The sequence below is a fragment of the Leopardus geoffroyi genome, chromosome B2 (assembly GCF_018350155.1).
Source record: "Leopardus geoffroyi isolate Oge1 chromosome B2, O.geoffroyi_Oge1_pat1.0, whole genome shotgun sequence".
NCBI classification, from domain to species: Eukaryota; Metazoa; Chordata; class Mammalia; order Carnivora; family Felidae; genus Leopardus; species Leopardus geoffroyi.
In genome coordinates this window covers 83916716-83942683 of record NC_059332.1, presented here as the reverse complement: position 1 = coordinate 83942683, position 25968 = coordinate 83916716, and the positions used below count along the sequence as shown (strand labels likewise).

Sequence of the window (25968 nt, the reverse complement as noted above, 5' to 3'; positions counted from 1 at the left end):
AACATCTAATGCTATTTCTCATGTATGGATTGTTGTTTGAACAGGGTGTCGAAGTGTTATCGATGCCATACCTTTATTAAATACTGAATTTATTTTTAGAAGATATCAGCCAATAAAATTTCTGAGACTGCCTTTCACAAATGAGAAATATCTTTGAGAATATATAAATATTTTATTTCACAATACCTTTCTGTAGTTACCACATGAGGGAAATTACTAGCCATAGAATTAGCAAAATATGTTGATCATAAATTGCTAGCTACAAATATGAAGATGTTTTTATATAAATATCATATGTGTATGTATATATATATATGTGTATGTAGTCTTATATATGACATGTTTAAAAGTCATTTTTGTGACTTTACATTTTAGATGCTATAAATAAAAGACTGTAAGTATTTTATTACATGGATAGTTACTTAGAATAAATATTTAAAAGGTAACTTTTACCACTGTAAGTATATACATCATTTCAGACAAATAATAAGAAAATAGGTATAAACTAAAATCCACCATTATAATAACCATTTAAATACAAATTCAGGAAATTGAAACCAACTTTTTTTCCTTATTACTAATTTTTTTAATTGCCATAGTTAAAATACAATGTCGCATTAGTTTCATTTTGTTAGGCTTTATTTTACTAACAAGTGTATATAACCAATGATTTTACATGTCCTACTTGATCTCCAAAGTCCTGTGCAGGCACATAGAATAATCTAAGATGAAAGAACTTGATTGTGTGTGGAAAAATTTTTTTAATAAAATAAAGCCCCAGAATACTATAACCAATATTATTCTAGGTACTTTTAAAAGCTGTTAGTTTAAAAAAAAAAAGCTGTTTAAAAACCATTTGAATTAATAGTTTGAATTCATTGGTATCAAAATTTATCTAAGTGATGACTGAAAATTACCAAAACTTCATTGCTGGCTTTTGTGTTATCCTAATTAACAGATTGGTATCCCTAAGTTGTTTCTTATTTTAAATCATTTGGAGATTTAAGATTTCTCCCCCGAAGAACTGCAATATACATTGCAAGCAGTAGTAAAAAAAAATGAAGTGTCATCTTAAGGTATATAAACTACATTACAAAGTTCTATGAGATATTTTAGTACTGTAATTTGAGAGAACTAAACTAGAAGAAGCAAAGTTGCTTCCTAGAGGAAATTTTTAGATAATTGAGGGTTGTTATATTTGTTCATTAATCCAGAATTTAATGGATACCTAGAGACTGGGAAAAATAGTGGGGACATATTGGTTAGCAAAACCAAACATGACCTCCCAACCTTATAGAACTTACAGTCTAGTGGAGGAAATAGACATTCATCAAATAATTTTATAAACACATGTCAATTTCCAGCTCTGAAGTGCTGTCAAGAGGGATTCCCTAAATCCAGGAGAACACTTAATAGGTTGGATTGTATCAGAGAGGAGAAGAGAAGTTGGAAAAGATACACTAAGAGAAAGAGTCACAATGATGTTTTAACTCAGTGCGAAAGGAGTTTAACACAGCTGAGGAATAAAATGGAGTACCAGATACACAGAGTAATGGAGATTGAATGTGGAAGATAGATGGAGGTCAGACAGTAAGTCATGTTAAGAATTTTGGTTCTTATTCTAAGAGTCATCAAAAGCCTATTTTTAACAGCTTTCATTAGATATAATTTGCATACAATAAAATTCACATATTTCAAGTGTATAATTCAGTGATTTTTAGTAAATTTACAGTTTTGTAACCATCACCATAATTCAGTATTAAAACATTTTCTTACCCCAATGAGATCCGCCATGCCCAGTTACAGTCACTCTCCATTCCTACCCCTACACCTAGCCAAATACTAAGCTATTTTGTGTCTATATAGGATCATATAGGATTGTCTTTCTAAATATTTTATATAAATAGATTCATACAATGTGGGTCCTATGCATCTGGAATTTTTCACTTAGCATAATGTTTTGGGTTTTTTTTTAATGTTTATGTCTGAGAGAGTGTGAGCGGTGGAGGGGCTGAGGCGGGGGTGGGCAGAGGATTCCAACTGGGCTCTGTGCTGACAGCAGCAGGCCTTATGTGGGGCTCAAACTCATAAACCATGAGATCATGACCTGAGCCAAAGTCAACTGACTGAGCCACCCAGGTGCCCCTATCATAAGGTTTTTTGAGGCTCATACTTGTTGGCCCATCCATTTTTACAGGTTAATACCGTCCCCTTGTAAGTATTCCATTTTATGTGTTCATCAGTTGATGGACCTTTAGGTGGTTCTTTTTTTTTTTTTTTTTTTCTGCATGAATAATGCTATTCTGAACATCCAGGTTTGAGAATTCATGTAGACCTATGTTTTCTCCTGGTGAGACAACTAAGAGTGGAGCTATTGGGTCATATGGTAACTTTATATTTAACTCGTTAAAAATTGCCAAACTGCTTTTCCAAAGTAGCTATTCCATTTTACATTTCTACCAACAATGTATAAGAGTTCATTTTTCCACATCCTTGTAAACACTTGATATCACCTGTCTTTTTGATTATAGCCATTCTGACAGGTGTCAAGTGTTATTATAATGTGGCTTTAATTTGTATTTCCTTAATGACTAATGAAAATGAACATCCTTTTATGCAACCTTGAGGAAATTTGGCTTTTTGTTGAGGAGAAGGGGCTTGCAAAGGACAAATAAAAGAATTAGCCACACAGATAGCCAGGAGAGTGTGTCATGGAAGCTAAGGAGAAAAGGAGAGAAAGATTAACAATGTTACCGAGAATCCAAGAAAGATGAGGACTGCGAACAGTACCTTCATGTGTCTAGGTGAGGGCATTGGTGGCTGTATCCATAACTCACTGGATAGAATGAGGTGGACTGAAACCAGACTGGGGAAGGTTGGAGCATGAGTGGAAGTTGAGGAAATGGATTAAAAGAATCTAGACAACTTTGTTTTAACATATTTGTCAAATATTTGACATATTCTTCCCTTTGACAAAGGGAAGAAGAGAGGTTCCTCACCAGGTGGAAAAGAATATAGGCTTGACAAATAATTTTATTTTCATGGGAGAAAGTTGAGTTATTTAAAATCTGTTAGGAAAAATCTAATGGAGAGGACTCAGTTGGTGCTCAGTTGGTTAAGCATCTGACTCTTGATTTCAGCTCAGGTCATGATCTCATGGTTTGTGAGTTCAGACCCCATGTCAGGCTCTGCCCCGCTCTCATCCCCTCTCTTTCTCTCAAAAATAAACAAATGAACCTAAAAAGAGAAAGAATGGGTAATTTGTAGTATAATGAATTTATCCATTTATTTAGCACATACGAGATGCCTAAAATATGCATAGTGGAATATTTCTTGTTAGAACTGTGAATCAATTTGAGACCCTCTTTTTCACATAGAAATTTCTTGAGTATAAAATGATTAAATGAAATAATGTCAATGAAAAGTGTTCTTATAAAAAGTTCTGTATTTATGTTGGTTGACATATTGTTCGTGCTGTCTAGTAAATGTCTTCTCTAACCAAAATATGTTTAAATCACTTGCTCTAACCTTTTCAGTCCTGCTGTTGCTCTGCTCGTGTCCTACAGCTTTCTGGTCCTACAGGGAAAAGCCTTATCTAAAATAACTCCCCGATATAGCCAAACAAGGAAAACGTTTTTTTTCCCACCTTACTCTTGAAAGTGACAGAAAAGGACTTAGTGGTGCCATTAATATCTCTTCAAGTCCTAACTTACATAAAAGTACTTTTGTTCATGATCTAGTGCCTTCATTTAAGAATCTGAATCACTTCCCTTGGTCCTTACTCTTCTATATTCAGAAAAGAAATTGAGCAGGTTGGGGATGGGGTGGGAATCAAGTTAAGTGAATGGTCGCCGTCTCCACTGCTGTTGGGAAGATGAGGGTGGCAGACAGTGCTCGTTTCCTCTTTAATAACAAGTTCTTTCTTCTTTTTTATTGTCATTTTTTAGGACAGCGGTACACCCCGCTTAAAATTTAAAACTCCATTTCCAGTGTAGGGAATGAGATGAATGAGATGTAAACAGAAGATTGCTAGAACTTGCTGTAAGAGTTGGCTTTCCTTATTTAGATCGTGAGCATTCCACATTGCCTTTTTATTGCATGCCAGCAATGTGGATGTGACGGCTGTAGTAGCAGCAACAGCAGCATCTTGCAACCACGAGGGAAAGGCCGGGGGCATCATCTGTAAATCCTGGAGCCGATGAACAAAGTATAGCAACTGCCCATCTGCAGAGTACTTTTTTTTTCTTTTCTTTTTTCCTTTCTTGTTCTTTTTTTTTTTTTTTTTTTTTTTTTTTGCATGAGGAAAGCAAAAACAAAAACCTTAAACCACTGTTTATTTGTTTTTTGTTTTTTTTCCCTACTTGCAGCCAAACAGACTCCAACTCAGGGGGACACAAACTTTTTCTGAAAAGTACTAGATAATAAGTATTTCACACATTACAGGCCATATTTTCTCTGTTGCAATTCCTCACCTTTGATATTTAGCACAATAGCAGCCATAGACCATCTGTAATCAGATGCAGCTATGTCCTATTTAAACTTTATTCATGAAAACAGTTGACTAGCCAGATTTGGCCCATGACCATTGACCCCTACTCTAACTGATAAAAGGCAAAATGTTATCCTAATTGTATTTATGTTCTAGTTAGTTACTGACATGGTTATTTCTAGGTGGCTGGATACTATGGAATAAAGTAAAAACTTCATATATGGCAAGAGGAGGGGAGAAGCAGAAGGCAAGCAAAAGCTGATCAGTTTCCGTCTCTGGCTAGGAGACAACAGAATTTTAGGAGTATTTGGGAAGATCTTAAATTTTTTATTGAGCACCATATTCAGTAGTAATTACAAATACATTGTACGCATTGTGTTGGTTTTTCTGTTTTGCCTAGTTGCTAGTATTTTTTTTTTCAACGTTTATTTATTTTTGGGACAGAGAGAGACAAAGCATGAACGGGGGAGGGGCAGAGAGAGAGGGAGACACAGAATCGGAAACAGGCTCCAGGCTCTGAGCCATCAGCCCAGAGCCTGACGCGGGGCTCGAACTCACGGACCGCGAGATCGTGACCTGGCTGAAGTCGGACGCTTAACCGACTGCGCCACCCAGGCGCCCCATGCCTAGTTGCTAGTATTAAAACAGGATTATTTAACTCCATCTCTGTACCCATGTACAATATTTTGGGTCAATTACATGTTTGTGTGCTAACCTGGCAATCACAGTGCTATTTGTGATATTGTTTCTATGAGAAATGAAGCCCAAATTACAAACAACTAAACCTCAAATTAACTTTTGGAACCAAATAATCATGAATTGATAACTCTCCCTGCCTATAACTATTCATTATAAGCTAGATTTTCCCAGTGCATAAAAGTGACTCCTTGGGTATTAATTGGCCACTGTAGTAAACTGCATTAATTTTCTCTTGGAACTAAAATATTATTTGGTGAATTAATGCCACATTGCACCATTGGCATCATACAGGTTTAGGGAATCCAATGTAGTTTTCATTTGTGACTAACTTCCTAGGCAGTAGCTTATACGTTGTGAAGCAGCAACTTTAAAACACAATCTGCAATGTTAGCTGAAATTATTTAGCAGATTGTATTAAACTAAGTGCTTAGTTTGTAGTAAGATCTTGACTGAAGTAAACTAATAACTGATGACTGATATTGAGAACTTATTATTAAGCAATACAAATTTGTTAAGTTTATGCACTGTGAGAGAAAATATATTCAGAATACCTGGAGCAGATATATTTTCTCCACAGTGAGGTAACATTTTACACTTAAACATTTTAAATGAATAAGTTTAGTGAGATACTTCAGGTCTTATTTTTCTTCTCCACTTCTTTATCCCATTCTTCCTTCCTTCCCCTTCCCTTCTTTCTTTTTCCCCTTCTGGAATAGTTCAACTTATAATAGAATGGGATTAAAATCAAAATTAATTGTGAGGAACACTACCGGAATGATGATTTGGGGAAAAAAAGTAAAAAATAAAATGGACAAAATCACAAATGGGGAACACTTTTTGGAAAAAATAATAATTTTAGATAACATTTTAGAAAGTAGGTTTGAATACATGAGAGCTTAGGCCTGGAGAAAAATAGAGTCAAAAACAATTCATACCAGAGTAGAAGATGCAAAGAGGAGGGGGCTCCTGGGTGGTTCAGTCGGTTGAGCATCCAACTTCAGCTCAGGTCATGATCTCACGGCTCATGGGTTTGAGCCCCATGTCGGGCTCTGTGCTGACAGCTCAGAGCCTGGAGTCTGCTTTGGATTCTGTATCTCCTCTCTCTGTTCCACCCCTGCTTGTGCTCTCTCTCTCAAAAATAAATAATGATTTTTAAAAAAATCTTTTAAAGAGATACAAAGAGGAGAGAGAATAAAAAGAAGTTGTAAAGTAGGAAAGCATGAAGTTGATAGCAGTCAGAATATAATGGACTTGGCTATTCTCTTCAATCATTATCGAGAACTTTGAGATAGAATAAAAGAACGGTGCCCTATGAAATTATCAATCTTATATTTGCTGCATTGGGTTTTGCGTTGTATGACTTTAAGTATATGTATATATCATTCTATAAATGGATATACCCTCAATTATATATCGTATAATGAAGTGGCTTTCAAAAAATTTTCAATTTATTTATTAATACTAATCCACAGAAGCATATTGTATATCTTTACTTTGGTACATTCATACACGAACACTCACATGTGAAACGTTTTATGAAACTATATCATCACATGCAAAGAACACTCAATTTTTATTCTCTTTCATTAATTTTAAGAAACTTTGGTAGCAATACATTATATTGATTTTACAATGATGAAAAATGGCAATATACTGGAAAAAGATTTGGAAGCTCTAAATGCAGTGAGGTCTCACAGTAAGCACACAGCGGCAGTCAGTAATGCAAGTTTTATTCTAATGGAAAATAGGATTTATTTTGAATGTGTATAACTAACACACTGCTATCAGGCAAAACTGATGTCACTTCTTTCTTTAATATGCTTCTTATCGACAATGTTCCTCTTAGTAAACAACCAACATGTTTAAATACATGCTCTACTGCTCCTGAAGAGTAAACCAAATGTGGACTTCCAGAATATTGTTATAATATACCGAATAATTTAAATATTGTGTAGATATTTAGGAGAGGAACTAATGAGCTTGCTTTGCACATAATCATATATGTGAATTTATATAAATATTAGTATATTTTATTATATAATTTAAGAACAGTCACATGATGTCATGATATTATGCAATAGTATATAAACTAAACTTATTTATCTAAATAAGAGATTACACTCATACACATACTGCAAGAAAATATAGTTACAGTAATCAAACATAAATATCAAACAAAATAATTTAGACAGTCTTTATTTAAAATAAATTAATAGAAATAATATTCATGTTGTAAAGAAGTTAGATAGCTATGAAAATTATAATTAAAGATATTTATAACATAAGCATTTGGACTAAGTTAACATTTCAAAAATTGTCAACTGGTATTACAGTATTTTTCTGATTGAAATACAACACAATTCTGTATTTATAATAAAACACATTCCAATACCAAAGAAAATATACACAACTGAAATGTTGCTTTGATGACATTTAGGGGAGGTTTTTGTCATTAGCCAATGTGTGTATATAAATATGTAAATATAGATATTCTATATGTATTCTATTTAAAGGTTCATTTTCATTCTTAAAAAGATCTAGTTTTGGGCCATAGTCACATTGTTGGCCTTGTAAATAAGCTAGTCTTTTGCTATGGATTCATGAAAAATTAGTGATAGAACCAGATTACCTGATAGACCATGTGTGATGATGGCTTTAAAAAATATCATTCAGGGGCGCCTGGGTGGCGCAGTCGGTTAAGCGTCCAACTTCAGCCAGGTCACAATCTTGCGGTCCGTGAGTTCGAGCCCCGCGTCAGGCTCTGGGCTGATGGCTCAGAGCCTGGAGCCTGTTTCCGATTCTGTGTCTCCCTCTCTCTCTGCCCCTCCCCCGTTCATGCTCTGTCTCTCTCTGTCCCAAAAAATAAATAAACGTTGAAAAAAAAATTAAAAAAAAAATATCATTCAAAATATTTTTTTTTACCACCCAAAATAGAGACATTGCTTCATCTGTATTTTGCTCTCAATTCAATATATATTATGATATTTTGAAAAAGAAATGTATTGTTGGTCCCCTTCCCATTTGGGTAGTTTTTTTTTTCAGTTTTTACAGTAGTATGTTCCTTCTTAATGGCTTAAATTAATGTCTTTCTGTCTAGCTGGTACATATAAAATAATATAAATTATAGAAATTGGTCATTTCTAAATTATAGAAATTGAATAAAAACTCTCAATATAATATATATCAGCACTTATTATGGAGAGCACTGGAATTTCACCTTGAAATGGCAATTTATGTTCCCCCCAAAGCTGCAAAGAAATTGTTCTCAAACTCAGCTGTATGTTAGCTTCATCTGAGAAGCATTTGAAACATACTGATGCCTGACTCCGACGTTAGAGTATTCTTAAGTGAGTCCCAGGCATCAGTAAATCTAATACAGACAAAAAAATATAGGATAATAATACATAATATATTGTTTTGAGATCTTACCATGTACCAGGAATGGTTTTCAGTATTTAATATGTATTTATATATAAAATTTCTAGAACAATTCTATTTATAAAGTATCCAATCCAATTATAGCTATTTTATTTTATTTATTTTTTTTTTTAAATTTTTTTTTTTCAACGTTTATTTATTTTTGGGACAGAGAGAGACAGAGCATGAACGGGCGAGGGGCAGAGAGAGAGGGAGACACAGAATAGGAAACAGGCTCCAGGCTCTGAGCCATCAGCCCAGAGCCCGACGCGGGGCTCGAACTCACGGACCGCGAGATCGTGACCTGGCTGAAGTCGGACGCTTAACCGACTGCGCCACCCAGGCGCCCCTATTTTATTTTTTAATGTTTATTTATTTTTGAGAGAGAGAGAGAGAGAGAGAGAGTGGGACAGAGAATCTGAAGTGGACTCTGTGCTGACAGCAGTAAGCCCGATGCGGGGCTCGAACTCACAAACTGTGAGATCATGGCCTGAGCCGTAGTCAGATGCTCAACAGACTGAGCCACCCAGGTGCCCCAAGATTATAGTTATTTTAAAGTTGAGAAAGCTGAGGCACAGGGAAGTTCAGTTCCTTGCTCAAGGTTGCACAGTTTTCAAATAAACAATGAAACTCATGAGCAAATCCAGTAGACGAGTTCACTGGGACTGTGCCCTTCACTCCTACACTGCCACTTCTCTAAATTTCCTGCCTTCAAGGAGCATCAGAGTACCAGAGGAGATGTTTAAAAAACTATGAAATAATTAAATGTTATATCATGTAGTACTGTCAACAAGGGAACTAGTATTTTAGGGAAAAAAGTAATAATTCTGTATTAGCTGAAACAGAGGAAGAATGATTCAGTAAGTTGTCACTTACTGGTGGAGGCCATTAGAGAGAAGTCATGGGCCCAGTCTTGAACCTGGCTCTGTTGTTATTTAGTAGATATAAAGTTCTCTCTTGCAGATTATAGACTTGATGACAATATTCCTGATAATTAGTTTAAATATGTAGTTATACCAGTCAAACACTGAATTAGAACCGATTTTTTTTTAAGCAGTGATAGTTTTTGTATGGTTTGCTCTTTACTGCCTCCCAAGAACTTACTAGCACATGCTTCGTATCTTGTGTAGGCTATTGTACTTACTTGTGTATTCAGAATGTGCATATTCACATTTTAACTCATTTTCTACATTAAAATCTCCTTGAAAGTGAGAACTTGAGTCTCATAATCTTTGCAATCTGAACAATTCTTTGTTTATACTCTATTCAGTCATGAAAATTTTTATGTTGAATTTATAAATGAATGAAACTCTCATCAGAAATCAATGACAATGTTGTTAGAGTGATCTTACCTATTGGACATTTTAGTATAATAGTGAAGGGTACTTAAGACTAATCCTAGAGTACTTTTAAAAGACATTGCTACTCAGAATGCTAATATATGATAAGTAGCTTGTCCCAGAAAGAAAACCATCAAGGAGACTGCAAAGAAAAAGAAATGCTTCTTTCATCAAGAAAGTTTTGCTCAGAAAAAAGATGTCAGCTGAGCAACAACAAAAAAGTCCTGGCTGTCGTAGTTGTACATCTGACACAAACTCTTCCGCTCCTCATAGGCCACTGACTTGTGGCTGCACTTGGCCTTGCAATAGCCAGTCTGCACTTAGCGTGTCACTATCTTAAATATTTAAGATATAATAAATTTATTTAGTACTCATTTCCTTTTATGAAGCAATGACTCCAAATGAGTTTTAACAATGAAGACATTTAGCCTATTCAGCCCATGTAACCTCGCCTACCTGTTTTTCACCTGCAGGCACTAGTCTGCTCTGAAATATTTTGTTCTCCTCAGAGGATTCATATTAAATACTGGCTTACCAGCAGTTTCATTGCAGCATAATTTATAAGAGAAACAGATGGGAAAGGCCCATGCTTATTGACAAGGGTCTGGTCAGATACATCCTAGTACATCTGTACAATGGAACACGACACAGTTGAAAGAGCTGTGCAGAGCTGCATGTGTTCAATAATACAATTTTTAAAATGAAGTATAAATGAAAACATCAAGGTTTTGAACTGTGCCATTAGAATGCCATTCATGTAAAAAATGCATATACTTGTACATACCTAGGCTGCTTCTGGAAGGGTATCAAAGACTGCTAAGCATGGTTGCTTTAGGGGAGGGTAACTGTGTCATGGGATCAGATTGGGAGGGAGTCTTTCTTTTTGCTATACACTATTATACTTTTTGAATTTTGTAGGATATACATGAATTCGCTCTTTTTTACAAAAATAGTAATTAAACAAACCTCTACTCAGTTTGATCACTTCTGGTATCTGCAGGTTCTAGGACTATTGCCTGTGGAGCAGGTCCCTAAGGGCCTCTTCATCATTATGTCACATCGTGGAATCTTAGCAAATTTAAATGAATGAATGCTCAGCTTTCCTCCTTCTAGCATCTACTCACTCCCACCTGGAATGATTGTTCTGTAGTTGAAAACAGATGAGAATTACAACTTAAAAGCATGAGATTCAATCTAAAATCTGCCCCTTCCTGATTGCATTCTACTTAATTTCTGAAACCCAGCTTCTTCACGAATAAAATAGAACCTACCTAGTTCACAGAGTTTTGGTAGGGAAGAAAGAAGGTTATACACATATATTATTATATAAGGAAGATTATTTATGTGACCACTGCAAACTGTAAGGATTTGTAGAAATGCCACAATGCCCTGCAGATAGTAAATGGCAAACAAATACGTGTTGAATAGAACTGAACTACAGGCGGTCCCCATTTACAATGGTTTGACTTACAATGTTTTGACTTCCCTTTTTTTTAACTTTACAGAGGTACAAAAGTGAAACATACTTACTAGAAACTGTACTCCAATTTTTGAATTTTGATCTTTTCCTCTCTTGTGATACTGGTCAGCGGCCCCCCACTGCAGCTCCCATTCAGTCATGCGACCACAAGGGTGAACAACTGCTATGCTTACAACAATTCTGTTTTTCACTTTCAGTATAGTGTTAACTAGATTATATGAGATACTCAGTAGTTGATTATAGGCTAGGCTTTGTGTTAGATGATTTTGCTCAAGTGTAGGCTAATACAAGTGTTCTGAGCACATTTAAGGTAGGCTGAGCTAAGCTATGATGTTTGGTAGGTTATGTGTATTTAGTGCATTTTCAACTTACAATATTTTCAAGTTAGATTGATAAAATGTCTGATTCAATATCAAGGACTCTTTAACCTTTCTGAATTGTTATATTAGGTCATCATTTACTTACTCCTTTGTAGGTGTGACTGGTCTGAATGATACACCTAGTTCTGGGAAGCTGCCTAATGTATACCTACCGTTTATATAATATTTTATTTTATTTATATGAAGAATTACAATTCCACTGTAATTATATGAAAATTCAAATGCACCAGGAATTACAAATTAACCCTTCATCAATTAACATTTTAGAGGTTTGCAGGAGTCCCAATATATGTTTAGGACCAATAGCCACAGTAGCTTTCTACACAGCCGTTTCCCTTAAAGCATTTTACATAGAGATTTTGCCAAGAAGGGCTAATTCCCATGGTAATTAATTAAACATGCAAACAATTGGTTGTTAATCATCTGATGATAACAGAGAAAAATTTTTATTCTCAGCAAGATTTTTTGTCAGATCATTTTTACAAAGATGCTGTGACTCTTGCTTTAAAAAACAAGGCCATTCTTAGTTGTTCAAATAGTGGAGTAGTGACTTTTGTTGTTCCTGTTACGCGTTTTATCATCCTACTGAAAATGTATTGACTTGACTTACAGATCTACTTGACTTGGATACCAATCCAGATGCTTTCTTTTCCTGTGCTGTCAATTCAACATCAAATTCACTTATTCACAGAACTTTTAGATCTTATTTTTAGCTCTTAGTCAAGTTGTCTTTTTAATAATTGTTTTGAAATATGTTTAGAAATCCATTCTATGATGTATCTTATTTGTGATATTGTATATTTTACATTTCAAATAAAACATCACCATCCTAATTGGTGTGTTGAATAAGATAGCAATGCAATTTATGTAATTTAATTTTGAAAAAGATTAACTTATTTTTTTTAACTACTTACAGACTTTGTTTGTTTTAGTCATAGATCATGCTTCTATCCAACCAAAAGTAATTTGACAGACATCTATTGCAAATGGATTGTTTGTAATTGCTGCAGACTCAATTGCCCCTAGTCCCTGTGCTTTTTCTTTCACATAAAATTTTATATTTACTGCTCACAATATTATTAGTGACTCTATTTTTTTCTGAGCCAGGAAGAAATTGAAGTTTAGTGAAATCACATGTTAGAATTTTTTATGTATTCTAACTTACCCTAAAAGTGGAATTGATACGTTACATGATACTCCACAGAATCATATATGCTTGTGGCCTAGTGTTTGTTATTGAAATAAATTTCTCTATATTTTTATATGTGTGTCCTGCAGTGTAAAAATGAAACATCTGTGAGGAAGAGTGAAAAAGCTAAAAGTTGTGTTATAAAATACTAAGCTCCTAATAATACACATATTTGTTATTTCAAGGGATTGTTAAAAATGAATTCCATACTGGATAGCAACAAAGCATTAAGTAAAGACTATTTTTCTATTGTCAGATATGCATTTGACTGTGTTCTAAAAATATCTTCATTTTCACTTTTTGTATTTACCTAATGGAAATCTAACAAAAGTCAGTAGATTTAACAACTTGAGATGAATGGTAAAAGGTCATTTCATGCTTATTGACCCATCCTACCTCATTGTATTGTTTAGAAATACAAATATTATTTTTTCACCCACCCGTCTTAAAGTTTTTCTTTTTCTTTTTTTAATGTTTATTTATTTCTGAGAGAGAGATTGAGAGCGTGAGTGGGAGAGGGGCAGAGAAAGAGGGAGACACAGAATCCGAAGCAGACTCCAGACTCTGAACTGTCAGCACAGAGCCCGATACAGGGATCGAACCCACAAACTGCAGGATCATGACCTGAGCCGACGTCGGATACTCAACCGACTGAGCCACCCAGGCGCCCCAATTTCACCCACCATTCTTTATTGAAATTCATTGAGAACATTTAACTATAGTAAAAATAATTTTTAGTACAAATAAATTACTTTTTAAATTCAAAATCAAATTCACTAGCTTCATTGAAGTTCTACCACACACACACACACACACACACACACACACACACACACACACGTTTCTTCCAAATGTATATTGGAGATTTTTTTTTCTATAAGACATTGCATTTTGAGTCCTAATTAAGATAAAAATTCCTTGACTCTATGCTATTTCAACATAAAGTCTGATAGATCACATTATTAAACTATCCTACCACTAACCTTTATTCACAGACTTCATTAAAATTCCAGTAAGTCTATTTATATATTTTTAATATGTGTATTAGTTTTCTATGGCTACTATAAAAACTACCACAAAAAACCTTAAAGCAACACCCATTCATTATTTTCTAGTTCTGTGGGTCAGAAGTCTGGGTGCAATGGGGCTCAGCTGGGTTCTCGCTTGCCAGCTTCACTGGCTGAAATCAGGTCATTAGCTGGGCTGTACTCTTATCTGGAGTTCCGGGGAACATCCACTTCCAAGTTCATCCATGTTGTTATCAGAATTCAGAGCTTTTGAACTGGTGGAATTGTGGCCTCCATTTCCCTTCCTATGTGAACCAGGGTCAGTCTTTGATCCATAAGTCTGCCTCCATATTTTCTCGTATTTCTCCAGTGGCTCCTCCAGCAATGGGAAGTTGATTTTCTTTCATGTTTCAAATCTCTCTGACTCCTCCTTCTGCGGCATCTCTTTGACCCTGGCTGGAGAAATTCCTCTGCTCCTAAGGGCTGATGTGATTAGATTAGGCCCCCTGGCAAGGATCCAGAATAATATCTTTATCGTGAGGTCTGTAACCTTAATTACATCTGCAGTGTCCCTTTTGCCATGTAATTGCATATTCACATGTTCCAGAAATTAGAATATGGACATCTTTAGAGTGCCATTTGCCTATTATACAATGTTTTTAAATTGTCTTTTCCCCCCTTTCATGCTGGAAAATTTTTCCATGCATATAGGTAAATTTAATATTTTAGTGGGAAAAAATGGAGCCCTTATGAATATTTTTCCCCTTGTAATTTAACTATGTTTGTTGTACTTGAATTTTAATTAGACATTGATTAAGATCAAAAATCATGCACAAGGGCATGAAGCTCAAAATCTGTAAAATGTTGATTGGTTCAGGTCTGTACATAAACCTACCATTCTTACTGATTATTTTTAAATTCAAAGCCTTTGGGCACCTGGGTGGCTCAGTCACCTGGACGTCCAACTTCGGCTCAGGTCATGATCTCACAGTTTGTGATTTCAAGCCCTGCATCGGGCTCTATGCTGACAGCTCAGAGCCTGGAGCCTGCTTCAGATTTGGTGTCTCCCTCTCTCTCTGCCCCTCTCTCGTTCACTCTGTCTCTCTCTCTCTCTCTCTCTTCCTCAAAAATAAATAAACATTAAAAAATAAATAAATAAATAAATAAATAAATAAATAAATAAATAAATTCAAAGCCTTACACTAATAACTGCAGCCCACAGATTTTACCTTTTGGCCTGTTATTAGACTTTTGATTTCCTTTGCATCAACTTTATCAACTTTGTTCTTATGTTGTTGAGATTTTCCATTTGAACCTCAGAAAGCATTTTCTGAATTTCCTAAGATTGTCTTTCACTGTCAATTGTTCGGACTCCATATGTGTCCCCCATAAGTCCTGAGACTTTTTAGGGGCAAAGAAAAGTTTCTTCAGTTGAAATTAATTTTTATATTTTAGAATTGCTAGAAACTTAGGTGAGATATGAATCTGTTAATCATTTGTTAGAAACCCTATTAAAAATTCATATGTAGAAGCTCCCTTCTTTGTAGTATTTGTTTGCCCACATTTTCCAATTTAATAAATTTACTATTGTTGGTTACTATTTATTAGCTTCTCATCAATTCCAATTACAATAGATTTTGTTTCACTTTGCTAATTACAAAAATATAATTTAAATGTCATCATACCTAATTGGGTCTTAAGTATATATATAATTTAGTTGCATACATTTCTTTCCAAAATGAACTTCAGACTGCAGTTAATTGGATATTTTGGTGTAAGAGTGAGTTTATTAGTGAAATTGTTACAATGTGATTAATTTAGATCAAACCTAGTAATCCTAATAATCATTGTGTCTTAAGATTAAAGAGCCTGATGTCATTTCAATTTTACTTTTACATATAACTTTGTCTGAAAATAGTGATCATGTTAGAATCTGACTAGCTTAGAGATGGTTTTGTTTATGAGCTGTAGATCTTTATGCCTAAAATATTGAAACTCAAGGGAAAATATTATCAATTCTCCTGTACCAAAATGTTGTACTTGAAGGACGTAAGACAGACAAAGATATTTCCTATCATGCAATTTATCTATTCTCAAGGGCCACGTGCTAATACTTCTAGCTCTGACCCTCTTAAATGTGTGACTCGATATAGTATCGGCAAGGGACACATTTTTAAAAAGGAAATGTACAGAAAATCAGGCGTAGAGTCATTCACAGATGACTCCATGCACAAAAGAGGGAAAATACATTGTAGTACAGTTGCTTTTAATGCTGTGATAAAAATACTATATATTACAAATGTATTTTTGACATCTCCCCCCCATCCTCAGTTACCATAAACTTATTGGTAAAAGTTCTTTTCCAGGATGAAATAATGAATATAATTTTAATGTGTAACCTGCAGAAATCAAATCTCATTCTATACTTAGATATTGCTGTGACATGTCAGAAACTAAATGAGGCACATCTATATCCCCCACGTCTCCTCCATTCCTTGAGGAATTCGGTGTCTCTTCGCCTTACTATTTAGGATACAAACTAAGCAAAATGTGCTACAGTTTGCTTGACATTGAAAATCACATTCAGCTCTCTGTGTTGTTTGAAAAGGACCTAGATGGCATCTCCTAGCTCTGTACCTGTTTTCCAGTACATGTATTTCCAAATGGCACACGTCATATCCTAAACCCTGATCAGAGGCTGGCAGCCTTACTGACTAATTCCGTGTTACTGACTATTGTAGTATTCTTACCTGTGCTCCATTCTATTTTTTACTAAAGTTTACATACAGATTTTTCGGAATGATCTTAAGTAAATTAGGTTATTGGAAATTTTTTGCTAAGTAGATTTGCACCTCAAAATTCGTTGGGGTTTGTGTTTCCCCGGGCTATAGCTTGCAGAAGCAGCCTCTCGAACATCCCAGGCGGCTGAAAATATGCTAAGCATGTTCTGGATGGATAGACAAATCACTTTAGAAACAAATTCTTCTTTACTGCATATATTCAGGTTTTAAAAGTCATGGCAAAAATAAGAGTTCTTATTAGAAATTTGTTTCATTGGAAACATATCAGAAACACATTTAGTCTGTAAACACAGTCTGTTGAGTACTTCAGCTGCATCGCCCTAAAGGGAGAGTTGTTCCACTTAATCTGCCCTAGTTATGCTTCTGTTAGTAATCTGAGAGGAAATGGGAATCATGCATCATCCATGTGCTTCCCTCAAAATCGCCAAGCCGGAAAGAAGTGAAAAATGTGTTTCCTAGACATTGATACAAGAAAATATTAAGAAGTAGAAGAAACAAAATGAAGTCAAAGGGATAAACATCAGAAGCCTGCTTAAACCGCCCTGGCCCCATATAATTGCTTTTCTGTCAGCAAGATTATTAACAATTTTAGACATCTGAAAATTAAATTAACAGCCTGAAAATATTTTATAGAATGAGATAGAGCATGATACATGAAACATAATGACCCCACTGAAATTCAGCCAAGCCAGTGCAGCTACTCATTTAGACAGAGGAGACAACTAGTTAATCATCACCGAGCAAATTAGACAGAGCAAATTAGTTTGCTACATTCCACAGTGTTAGCTACCAAAAAGAGTATATGCCACTAATTAGAATGAAAGGGCTCTAAGCATATTATTATCTATATAGAAAGAGAGAGCAAAACCATGGTTTGAATTACTTCTATCAAAGCTTGAAACCTAGGTTACGTACGTAGAAATTACATGTGCAAGCGTCTGCGTGTGTGTATGTTCACCCACGTATTGAAGTGGCGGCAGCTTTAGCGTTCTCCTGCATCTTGACCTAATGAAGTGTAAAAAATTTTTCCCAAGGTTAATTGGAATTCTTTGGGAATACACACACACACACACGGACACACACACACACACACACACACACACAAACACACACAGTTAAAACATAAAAACATTTCTAAAAGCTGCTGTCCCTTTAATTGAACACTGAAGTAGCCATTTGTATTACACAATATTAAAGTACTTTTTTCTTTTAAAAAGTGTATTGCCATTGCATGTGAAGTAAATATTTGGACTTAGTTTATCACTGGAGATTAATCTGAAATCATATTTTGTAGCCTTAATTAGCATTCATTTGCTTAATTGTCATTCTCAGCCCCATCATTTCCATTTTTCACTAACTTGAACAATGCTATCTTCTGCTGTTTGCACTTTAATTTAAATTTCTATTAAGGTTTATGAACAGTAATAAGGTCCTATTTGAATATTCATTAGCTTCTGAATTGTGAGCTATGAAAAGGTGCTTTCTTTTACCTTAATGAAACTGGCACAGCATGGGACTGATCGGTTGTGACATTTGATTTGAGGCATCCAGTGAATTTTCTCATTGTTTATTGACATGTCTTGTCCAAACAGCTCCCTCGCAAGTGAGCGGAGTGATGAAGGAAAGGGTGCTGCAGCGGAGTGTGGAACTTTCCTGGCAGGAGCCCGAGCATCCCAATGGAGTCATCACAGAATATGAAATCAAGTATTACGAGAAAGTAAGTGCTAAGAGCAGCTGAAATGTGCAGCCAATGTGTCTCGTGTCGTCCTACTGCAGTGTAGACTAAACTTGGTCATTATGCCAACTGTTTGGAGCTATTTGGAAATGCGGAGTGAATTTTAGCCATTTTTAATGACCATCTTCCTGCATCTAGGGTTCATTTCTGTGTATTAAGTACCTGTGTTACACAAAGGAAAATATTCCACTGGCAGTATATTTGTTCAATTTTTGATACATAATTAGCTGCAGGATGTTTTAGTACCACAGAAACCACACAGCCCAATGCATTTTTTTTTTCAAAAAACAGTTCTTTTAGGATCTCTAGGCCCTTAATGATTTCTTATGTCTATGGATTTCTTAAGTACATGGTTTCAGTGATAATGATGGTGGCCTCATGTAATTTAGTAATTTGAAAACATACAAATATTTTCTGTAATAAATAATGTAGTTTCTCTAAACTGCAGAAGCCAATGATGATATTCCACTCCCTTTAATTCCTCCTGGAATTTATTCCACATATGTTATACTAATCATATCAAGCACTTCTTCGCACTCCCTTCTCCATGAAAAATAGGATGGCTGAAACCCAAGCACTGCCCTTTAATCTCTCCAAAATGGCTGAATTTTAGTAGAGATCTAACTGAGTGGTATGAGTGGATTTATTTCTGACCCATCTGAAGGGGGCTGGGCACCCTTTTCACAAATTATTACCTAGGCTCCACCTCATAGAAAGACCTGGTTCAAGGTTTGAAGCACAGAAACTATTATTATTACTAATATTACTATTAGTAATTAATAATTATTAATATTAGCAATTATTAGTAATATCAATATATTATTAATTCAGTGTTACTTATTGACTTAAACAAGTTAGCTAAAATGCCATAGTACGCATAACCTTTGTAGCCATTTAGACAGAATTCCAAAATAGGATCCTAAAGGCTTTGGAAAAACTTGGGGGCTGAATTGACTTTATTGAATAATTTAAATGCATACAGTGCATTGGCAATAGATATATTTTTCCCTTTGAAGAAAATATAGCTTAAGATTAGTTTCAATGTTCAGATTAAGTTTACAGTATTTTTGCTTATTATTTTCATTATGCATTCATGATTTCCATGGCCAAACTGACATTTTAAATACCTTATTTTTGTACCAGGGAATACATTTTTTACCCCATCAAATGTGTTTCTGAGGGAATCATTGTTTTTAACGTTTGTTTCGTTATATCTGTTTTCCAGTAAACACTAACAGTTGTATTTTCTCCTGAAATTTCATCAGATTTCAAAAGCAGTAAAGTACATTTTAAAAATATGTTAGGTGGTAAATGAAAGTAAAGTTTCTCACAATGCGACAAAATATTTTGCAAATCTTTGCTTGGGGGCAAATTTGTTCAAATAGTTTCTCTTCTATTTTTCATGACAAAAACGGACTGTATCTACATTTGCTGAACTTACATATTAGGCAATTATTACAACAGAATAATAGTATTGCATTGTAACGTATGTAAGCATGTGATCTCTATATGTCATTATGTCATCTAATATCAGTTATGCCTAGTTCTTCTATTTGAGATAAATATATATTTATAATACCAACAGTCTTTTTATAAATGATTATAATTAAGACAATCACAAATCGGCCTCACTGAATATAGTGTACATTTATTTATACTTTTGCAAATATCAGTGTAAAGGCAAATCAAACAACCAGACTGACATTTTCAGATTTCAATGAATAGTTTTATTGTAAACAACTATTTATTATAGAACAAATAAGAAACTGTCTAAAATTGTATATTTTGATGGCTAGTTTTTATAGCTTTTTAAATAAAAAGCCCATTAGAGTCATATCAATTAAGCTTTAATTTTTTTTCATTTGATGAAAGTTTTGATGGAGTTTTTTATATTCTTGAATTTTTATACTTCTTTCATTCTTAATGTATCATATATAATATGTAAAGACATCTTTAAACTCTGCAAGCCTCAGTTTTCATATCTGGAAAATGAGGAACTTGAACTGAGAGATGTTTAAAATATTATCAAACCATAAATTTTATAATACTTTAACTTTTATACTGATAGTTTTAATTTAAAATATTCCATTAAGTACTATTTTGTAAAGTTTTATTCAGTGAGAAATGTAGTTTTTAATGAAAGCAATTGATATGTCAGTATGGTGGTGGTATGCATTAAATTTCTTGAGTTAACAGCTTTCTTCATTTTTCACACATGGCCTTTTGCTTGCTAAATAACATTCAGGAAAAATATTAAAAGAACTACATTATGAAGGGAAGACCTCTACTAACCCATAGATTTTATAAGTGTACCCAGGTTTTGGTCAATAGGACTTTTGATTATATTTATGGCTAAATAGTTCTTGCCACTGTGCCCTCTACCAACAAAGCAAAAGCTCAAAAACATATAAATGGTCTAACAAAATTATTTCTCTTTGAAACTTATAGAACAAAGGCATGTGTTCACATTTACATTTTATATTATCTCAGAAACGACTCAATGTTACAATATTCCACAGGGCACAATGTAGCCTTTATAAAAACAATGCAGTAAATTGAAATAAATTGCAAGAATTGCCTGTCAAATTGCCTGGTTGCAATTACAATTAAATATTCCCTGAATATATTGTTTCTAGGATCAAAGGGAACGGACCTATTCGACAGTAAAAACCAAGTCCACTTCAGCTTCCATTAATAACCTGAAGCCAGGAACAGTGTATGTTTTCCAGATTCGGGCTTTTACTGCTGCTGGTTATGGAAATTACAGCCCCAGACTTGATGTTGCTACACTAGAGGAAGCTACAGGTAAAATGTTTGAAGGTAATTACCACCTTTGGTTTGGATTCTTACTCTCTATACCTCTGTCATATTTTTTCCAATATTGAGGGTGATGATTTGGTTCAAGATTATTTTTATATTTAAAGGTGAATATATGTGCATAAATATGTCCTTTGTAAAGGTTAGACAGAATAACGATTGAAAATTCAATGTTTTGTTTCTCAGTGTTAGAATTTTTTAATTTATATTAGTCTCTTTAATACATACTGGGTTTATTTGGAAAAGAAATAGAAACAGCACTTGTTCAATTGGGTATTGACACAAGCTGTTTTTGTAGAATCCAAAGCAATATTATTCTGGTTGTGTCAGTCAAAGGTGCTCCTGCACAGAAACCCCCAAATGAAGCCAGGATATACACAGGATGGGCCAGAGAAAGATGCATCTATAAAAATCCGTGTTAATTTAAGCTCCTTGCCTGTTAGCAATGATTTCAAAAATGGCAGTTGAGAAAGAAGATCTTAGAAACTGTATTTATTGTTATTTTTATCATCTCTTTTCATCTCTTATAAATGCTTCAAGCATACTAAAGAACATATTCAAAGTATATGCGAAATATTAATAATTGAAATGAATATCTCTGTATCAACCACTGATCTTAAAAACACATCACCAGTATCTTGAATTATCATTTTTTTTGCTTTATAATTCAGCAGAAGGTAACAAAAATGCATGTGTCTATAGTGTATCACAAATAGGCAGATGTATGTTGGAATGCATGTCCAGAATGCAAGTTCAGAACAGCTCGAGTACTGCTCTGGTTGTTTTTCACTTAGCTGAGATCTTGGGGTGTGTTTCTGTCTTTTGGAGTTCTTGATTTCTCCCGATGTTACTGTTCAGGCACAGGGTTCCCCCAACTGTTACCTTCTCATCTCCTTGCCGGTGTAGTGTTCCCACAAGGATCTCTCTCTCTATTTTTTAAATGTCTACTTATTTATTTTGACAGAGAGACAGAGAGAATGCACGTGCACTTGTAGGAGGGCCAGAGAGAGAGGGAAAGAATCCCAAACAGGCTCCGCACTGTCAGCACAGAGCCCAACACAGGGCACGAATCAACCGTGAGGTCATGACCTGAGCCAAAATCAAGAGTCAGATGCTTGACTGGATGAGCTGCCCAGGTGCCCCCTCACAATATTCTAAACAACGATGAGCTAAAAAACATTATGTGATTTTTCTCTCCTCATTTTCTAATAAAAAGTTTTTAAGTAAATTAAATCAGTACAATTTCGATCAATTATTTTGACTTCAGGAAAATATTTTTAAACAGCTTTTAAAAGGCAAATTGACAAATATTCTTTGATTAATGAATGTTCATTAGGTTTGCTAACAGTATTCTTTTTCCAAAATATTTTGTTATACTTTTAAATTAACCAGTAACTCTCAGAACCTCAAATAATGAAACATACATTATAATAAATTTGAAATACAAATCATTTATATAGAATTATAGATACAAAAGTATCAGTTGGGAAAATGTCATATAATTTTGTGTGACAAGCTTAATGCCATTATTCTTTATTACCTTTTTAAAATGGAGTATCTAAGATTAAAAATGAGAATATCTAAATTCAACGGCCACAAAACCTCAAAGCATTTTAAGATTTCAACATTTAAACATATAAGTGGTCTTGTACTAAATGTTCTAGTAGTTTTCAACTTAGACTGATTTCATGATATTACTTTGTAATTTCTTTTTTTTTTTATTTAAAAAAAGAATTTTTTTTAACATTTATTTATTTTTGAGACAGAGAGAGACAGAGCATGAATGGGGGAGGATCAGAGAGAGAGGGAGACACAGAATCCGAAACAGGCTCCAGGCTCTGAGAGGTCAGCACAGAGCCCGACGCGGGGCTCGAACTCACGGACCACGAGATCATGACCTGAGCTGAAATCGGCCGCTTAACTGACTGAGCCACCCAGGCGCCCCACTTTGTAATTTCTAATATAATAAAACACTATTTATGAATAGTTTAATCTTAAATTAGAAATATTAATTTGTTATCTCACATCCACCTAATCATTCTTTATCAGTTAAACCTCTCATTTTGAAAGCTCAAAATGAATACGTGCATTGTGCTGACTTCCTAATAGGAAGATCTTGGGACAAACTCTTTTATATTGAGTGCTGAGATTCATAGATATTATTTTCATTATTTAAAAAATGAAGTAAATAACATGAAGTAGTAGAACCTGAATGATCATATGAAATGAATGTTAAAACCGGATTTTTGTGTTTGAGAGAATTTGCAATTTTTATCATCAGAATATTTTCTCCCACTAGAATGTAAAGTTGATGAAAGAGTTATCCATATCTCTTTTCCTTACTATTGTCTTGCCAGTGTCTATCATTAGTGCTTGACACATAGAAGGCACTCAGCAAATAAGCAAGGAATGAATACCTTGTGGTCATCAGCATAGAACAGATTATCACTATCCGTCAGTGCTCGTAGACACATGCCTGGTTTCTCATCTTAGTTCTTCCATGGCCAGTTGTGAGACTTTGCATGAGCACCTTCCCAGACCCTAATTCTGGGATAGTAGCACCTAACTCATAGGGTTTTATGAATATTACCCAAGTTAATGTATACAGAGTACACACAGAAAGTCTCAAGTCAGTTTTTATTTATTTAGCACAGCCATTCTCCAGCTTTTGTTCTATTGAAAAACATATTGAAGGGTGCATGGATGGCTCAGATGGGTAAGCATCCAACTCGATCTTGGCTCAGGTCTTGATCTCAGGTTCGTGAGTTCAAGCCCTGCGTTGGGCTCCCTCCACTCTGGGCATGAAGCCTACTTAAAAAAAAAAAAAAATACACACACACACACACACACAGATATATATTGAGGATCTCCAAAGACATTTTGATTATTTGGATTATATCTATTGATATTCACCATTAGAAATTAAAACAGAAATTTTTAATAAAACACACAAACACACATTTCATTAGCCATCAGAGTAATGTTTTTGTCACATGTCATGTAACTTCTGCAAAACTCAGCTGTGCACCTGTGAGCACATGAGAGTGAAAAAGGCAAATAACATCGTATCATATAAAATAGTTTTGACCCTGCAAATCAAACTCTTGAGGCACTCTTAGGTGTACAGACCATCCTTTGAGAACTGCTGATTTGGCACAAGGTGCTGAGGTATGAATTAGGGATGCACAGAGACATATGACACAGTAATGCTCTGTTTAAAGTTTAGTGAAAGAGAGAAACTTATATACAAATTCTGCCATACAGTTCAGCACTGGTGGAATGCATGGCCCAATCCTATCAGAGTGCTAGGAAACAGTGATTCACTATGCTTGGAAGGAGGGCAAAAGAGATGCTGTCAAAGAGGTCACTGGAGCAGCGTTTGAATACAGAAATTAAAGAGATTATTCTATTGCACATATATCCTAAAATCCCTGTCTATTCAGAGTCAATACTGATGTTTTTACAATTTTGAAACCATGGTGTGGTGATTGTGACACTTACAAATTACTTTAAAATTTTACTACCCATGAAATAGATGAAAATATTAACCATAAATATTGACTGTGGAAAGATTAAAGTGTGACCCTATCTAGAAAAACGTATAAATATTCACAAATTCTAATCATCATTCAGTTTTCTCATTGGAGTTTTCTTTCTGAAGCTAAGGCAGAGCTGAGTCTAAGACAAGCAAAGAATTAGACCCAGGGGCACATGGATTGGATGGAAACAATTTCTACACATACGTGTATAATTTTTTCCTCCCTCATGAACAGAACTACTATATATATATACAGAGAGAGAGAGAGAGAGAGAGAGAGAGAGAGAGAGGAGAGAGAAAGATAAAATTGTTTTTTTTTTTTTTAGACCCAAATGAGAAAAAGCTACTTCAAATCTTTTCTTTGTTGAATACTAATAGGCTGCAATTCAGAAATCAAAGTCTAAAAGTTGTTTTCTTTTTCTTCTTCCTCCCGCCCCCACTTTGTTTAATTCCCTCAGGGAGTAAATCAGCAGGTGCTGAGTTAGGAAGTCTGTATACACCTTTGTTTGGAAACCATTACACCAGAGCTACCTCGCTGTTTTTCAATCTAAGATCTACGTATAGTTAGCATAGGTATACAAAATTAAGAAATGAGTTGTCAAAAGGAAAATATAGATAAAACAGAGAAAAGCCAATCAGAAAAAACTTGACGCAGCCTATTGTGGCAAAACCTACTCTGCCTACGTATGATTTACTGCTCTGGAGACTCAGTCCCTTGACACCACCAAGAAAGAGGAGTATTTTCCATCCTACCTCATATTAAAGATTGCAGCTGTTGACTGTTTCAGCAATCAGCAAACTATATTATCCTGACATTATATGTTAAATGGCATTTTGCAACTGGATCATTCATTGGAATATACATTTCGTTGTTTTTGTATTCCTTTGATTGTTTTATCAAGTCTATAATAGTATTAGAAATATAATACTCTGGGGAAAATATGACAATTACGAATTCTCGTATAAGTAAAACTTTACTAATTTGGAAAAATGGAAGTGAGAAGGCCTTGTGACTTGAAGAATCGGAATCAGGCTGTTTTGAAGGACATGGAAACACACACTGTTCCCAAAGAGAC

General features: G+C 34.7%; 1 protein-coding gene across 5 annotated transcripts in view; it reads left to right on the top strand.

Annotated features, from left to right (window-relative positions):
* Positions 1-25968, top strand: part of EPHA7 (EPH receptor A7) — a 173173-nt gene that overhangs the window by 121846 nt on the left and 25359 nt on the right. For 3 of the 5 annotated variants that reach the window (XM_045499050.1, XM_045499049.1, XM_045499053.1), the window contains exons 6-7: positions 18395-18519; positions 21174-21357. In XM_045499050.1, coding sequence (XP_045355006.1) covers positions 18395-18519; positions 21174-21357 — 309 coding nt within the window. The remainder of the gene's footprint in view (positions 1-18394; positions 18520-21173; positions 21358-25968) is intronic. The other 2 variants (XM_045499052.1, XM_045499051.1) reach the window with 1 other exon arrangement.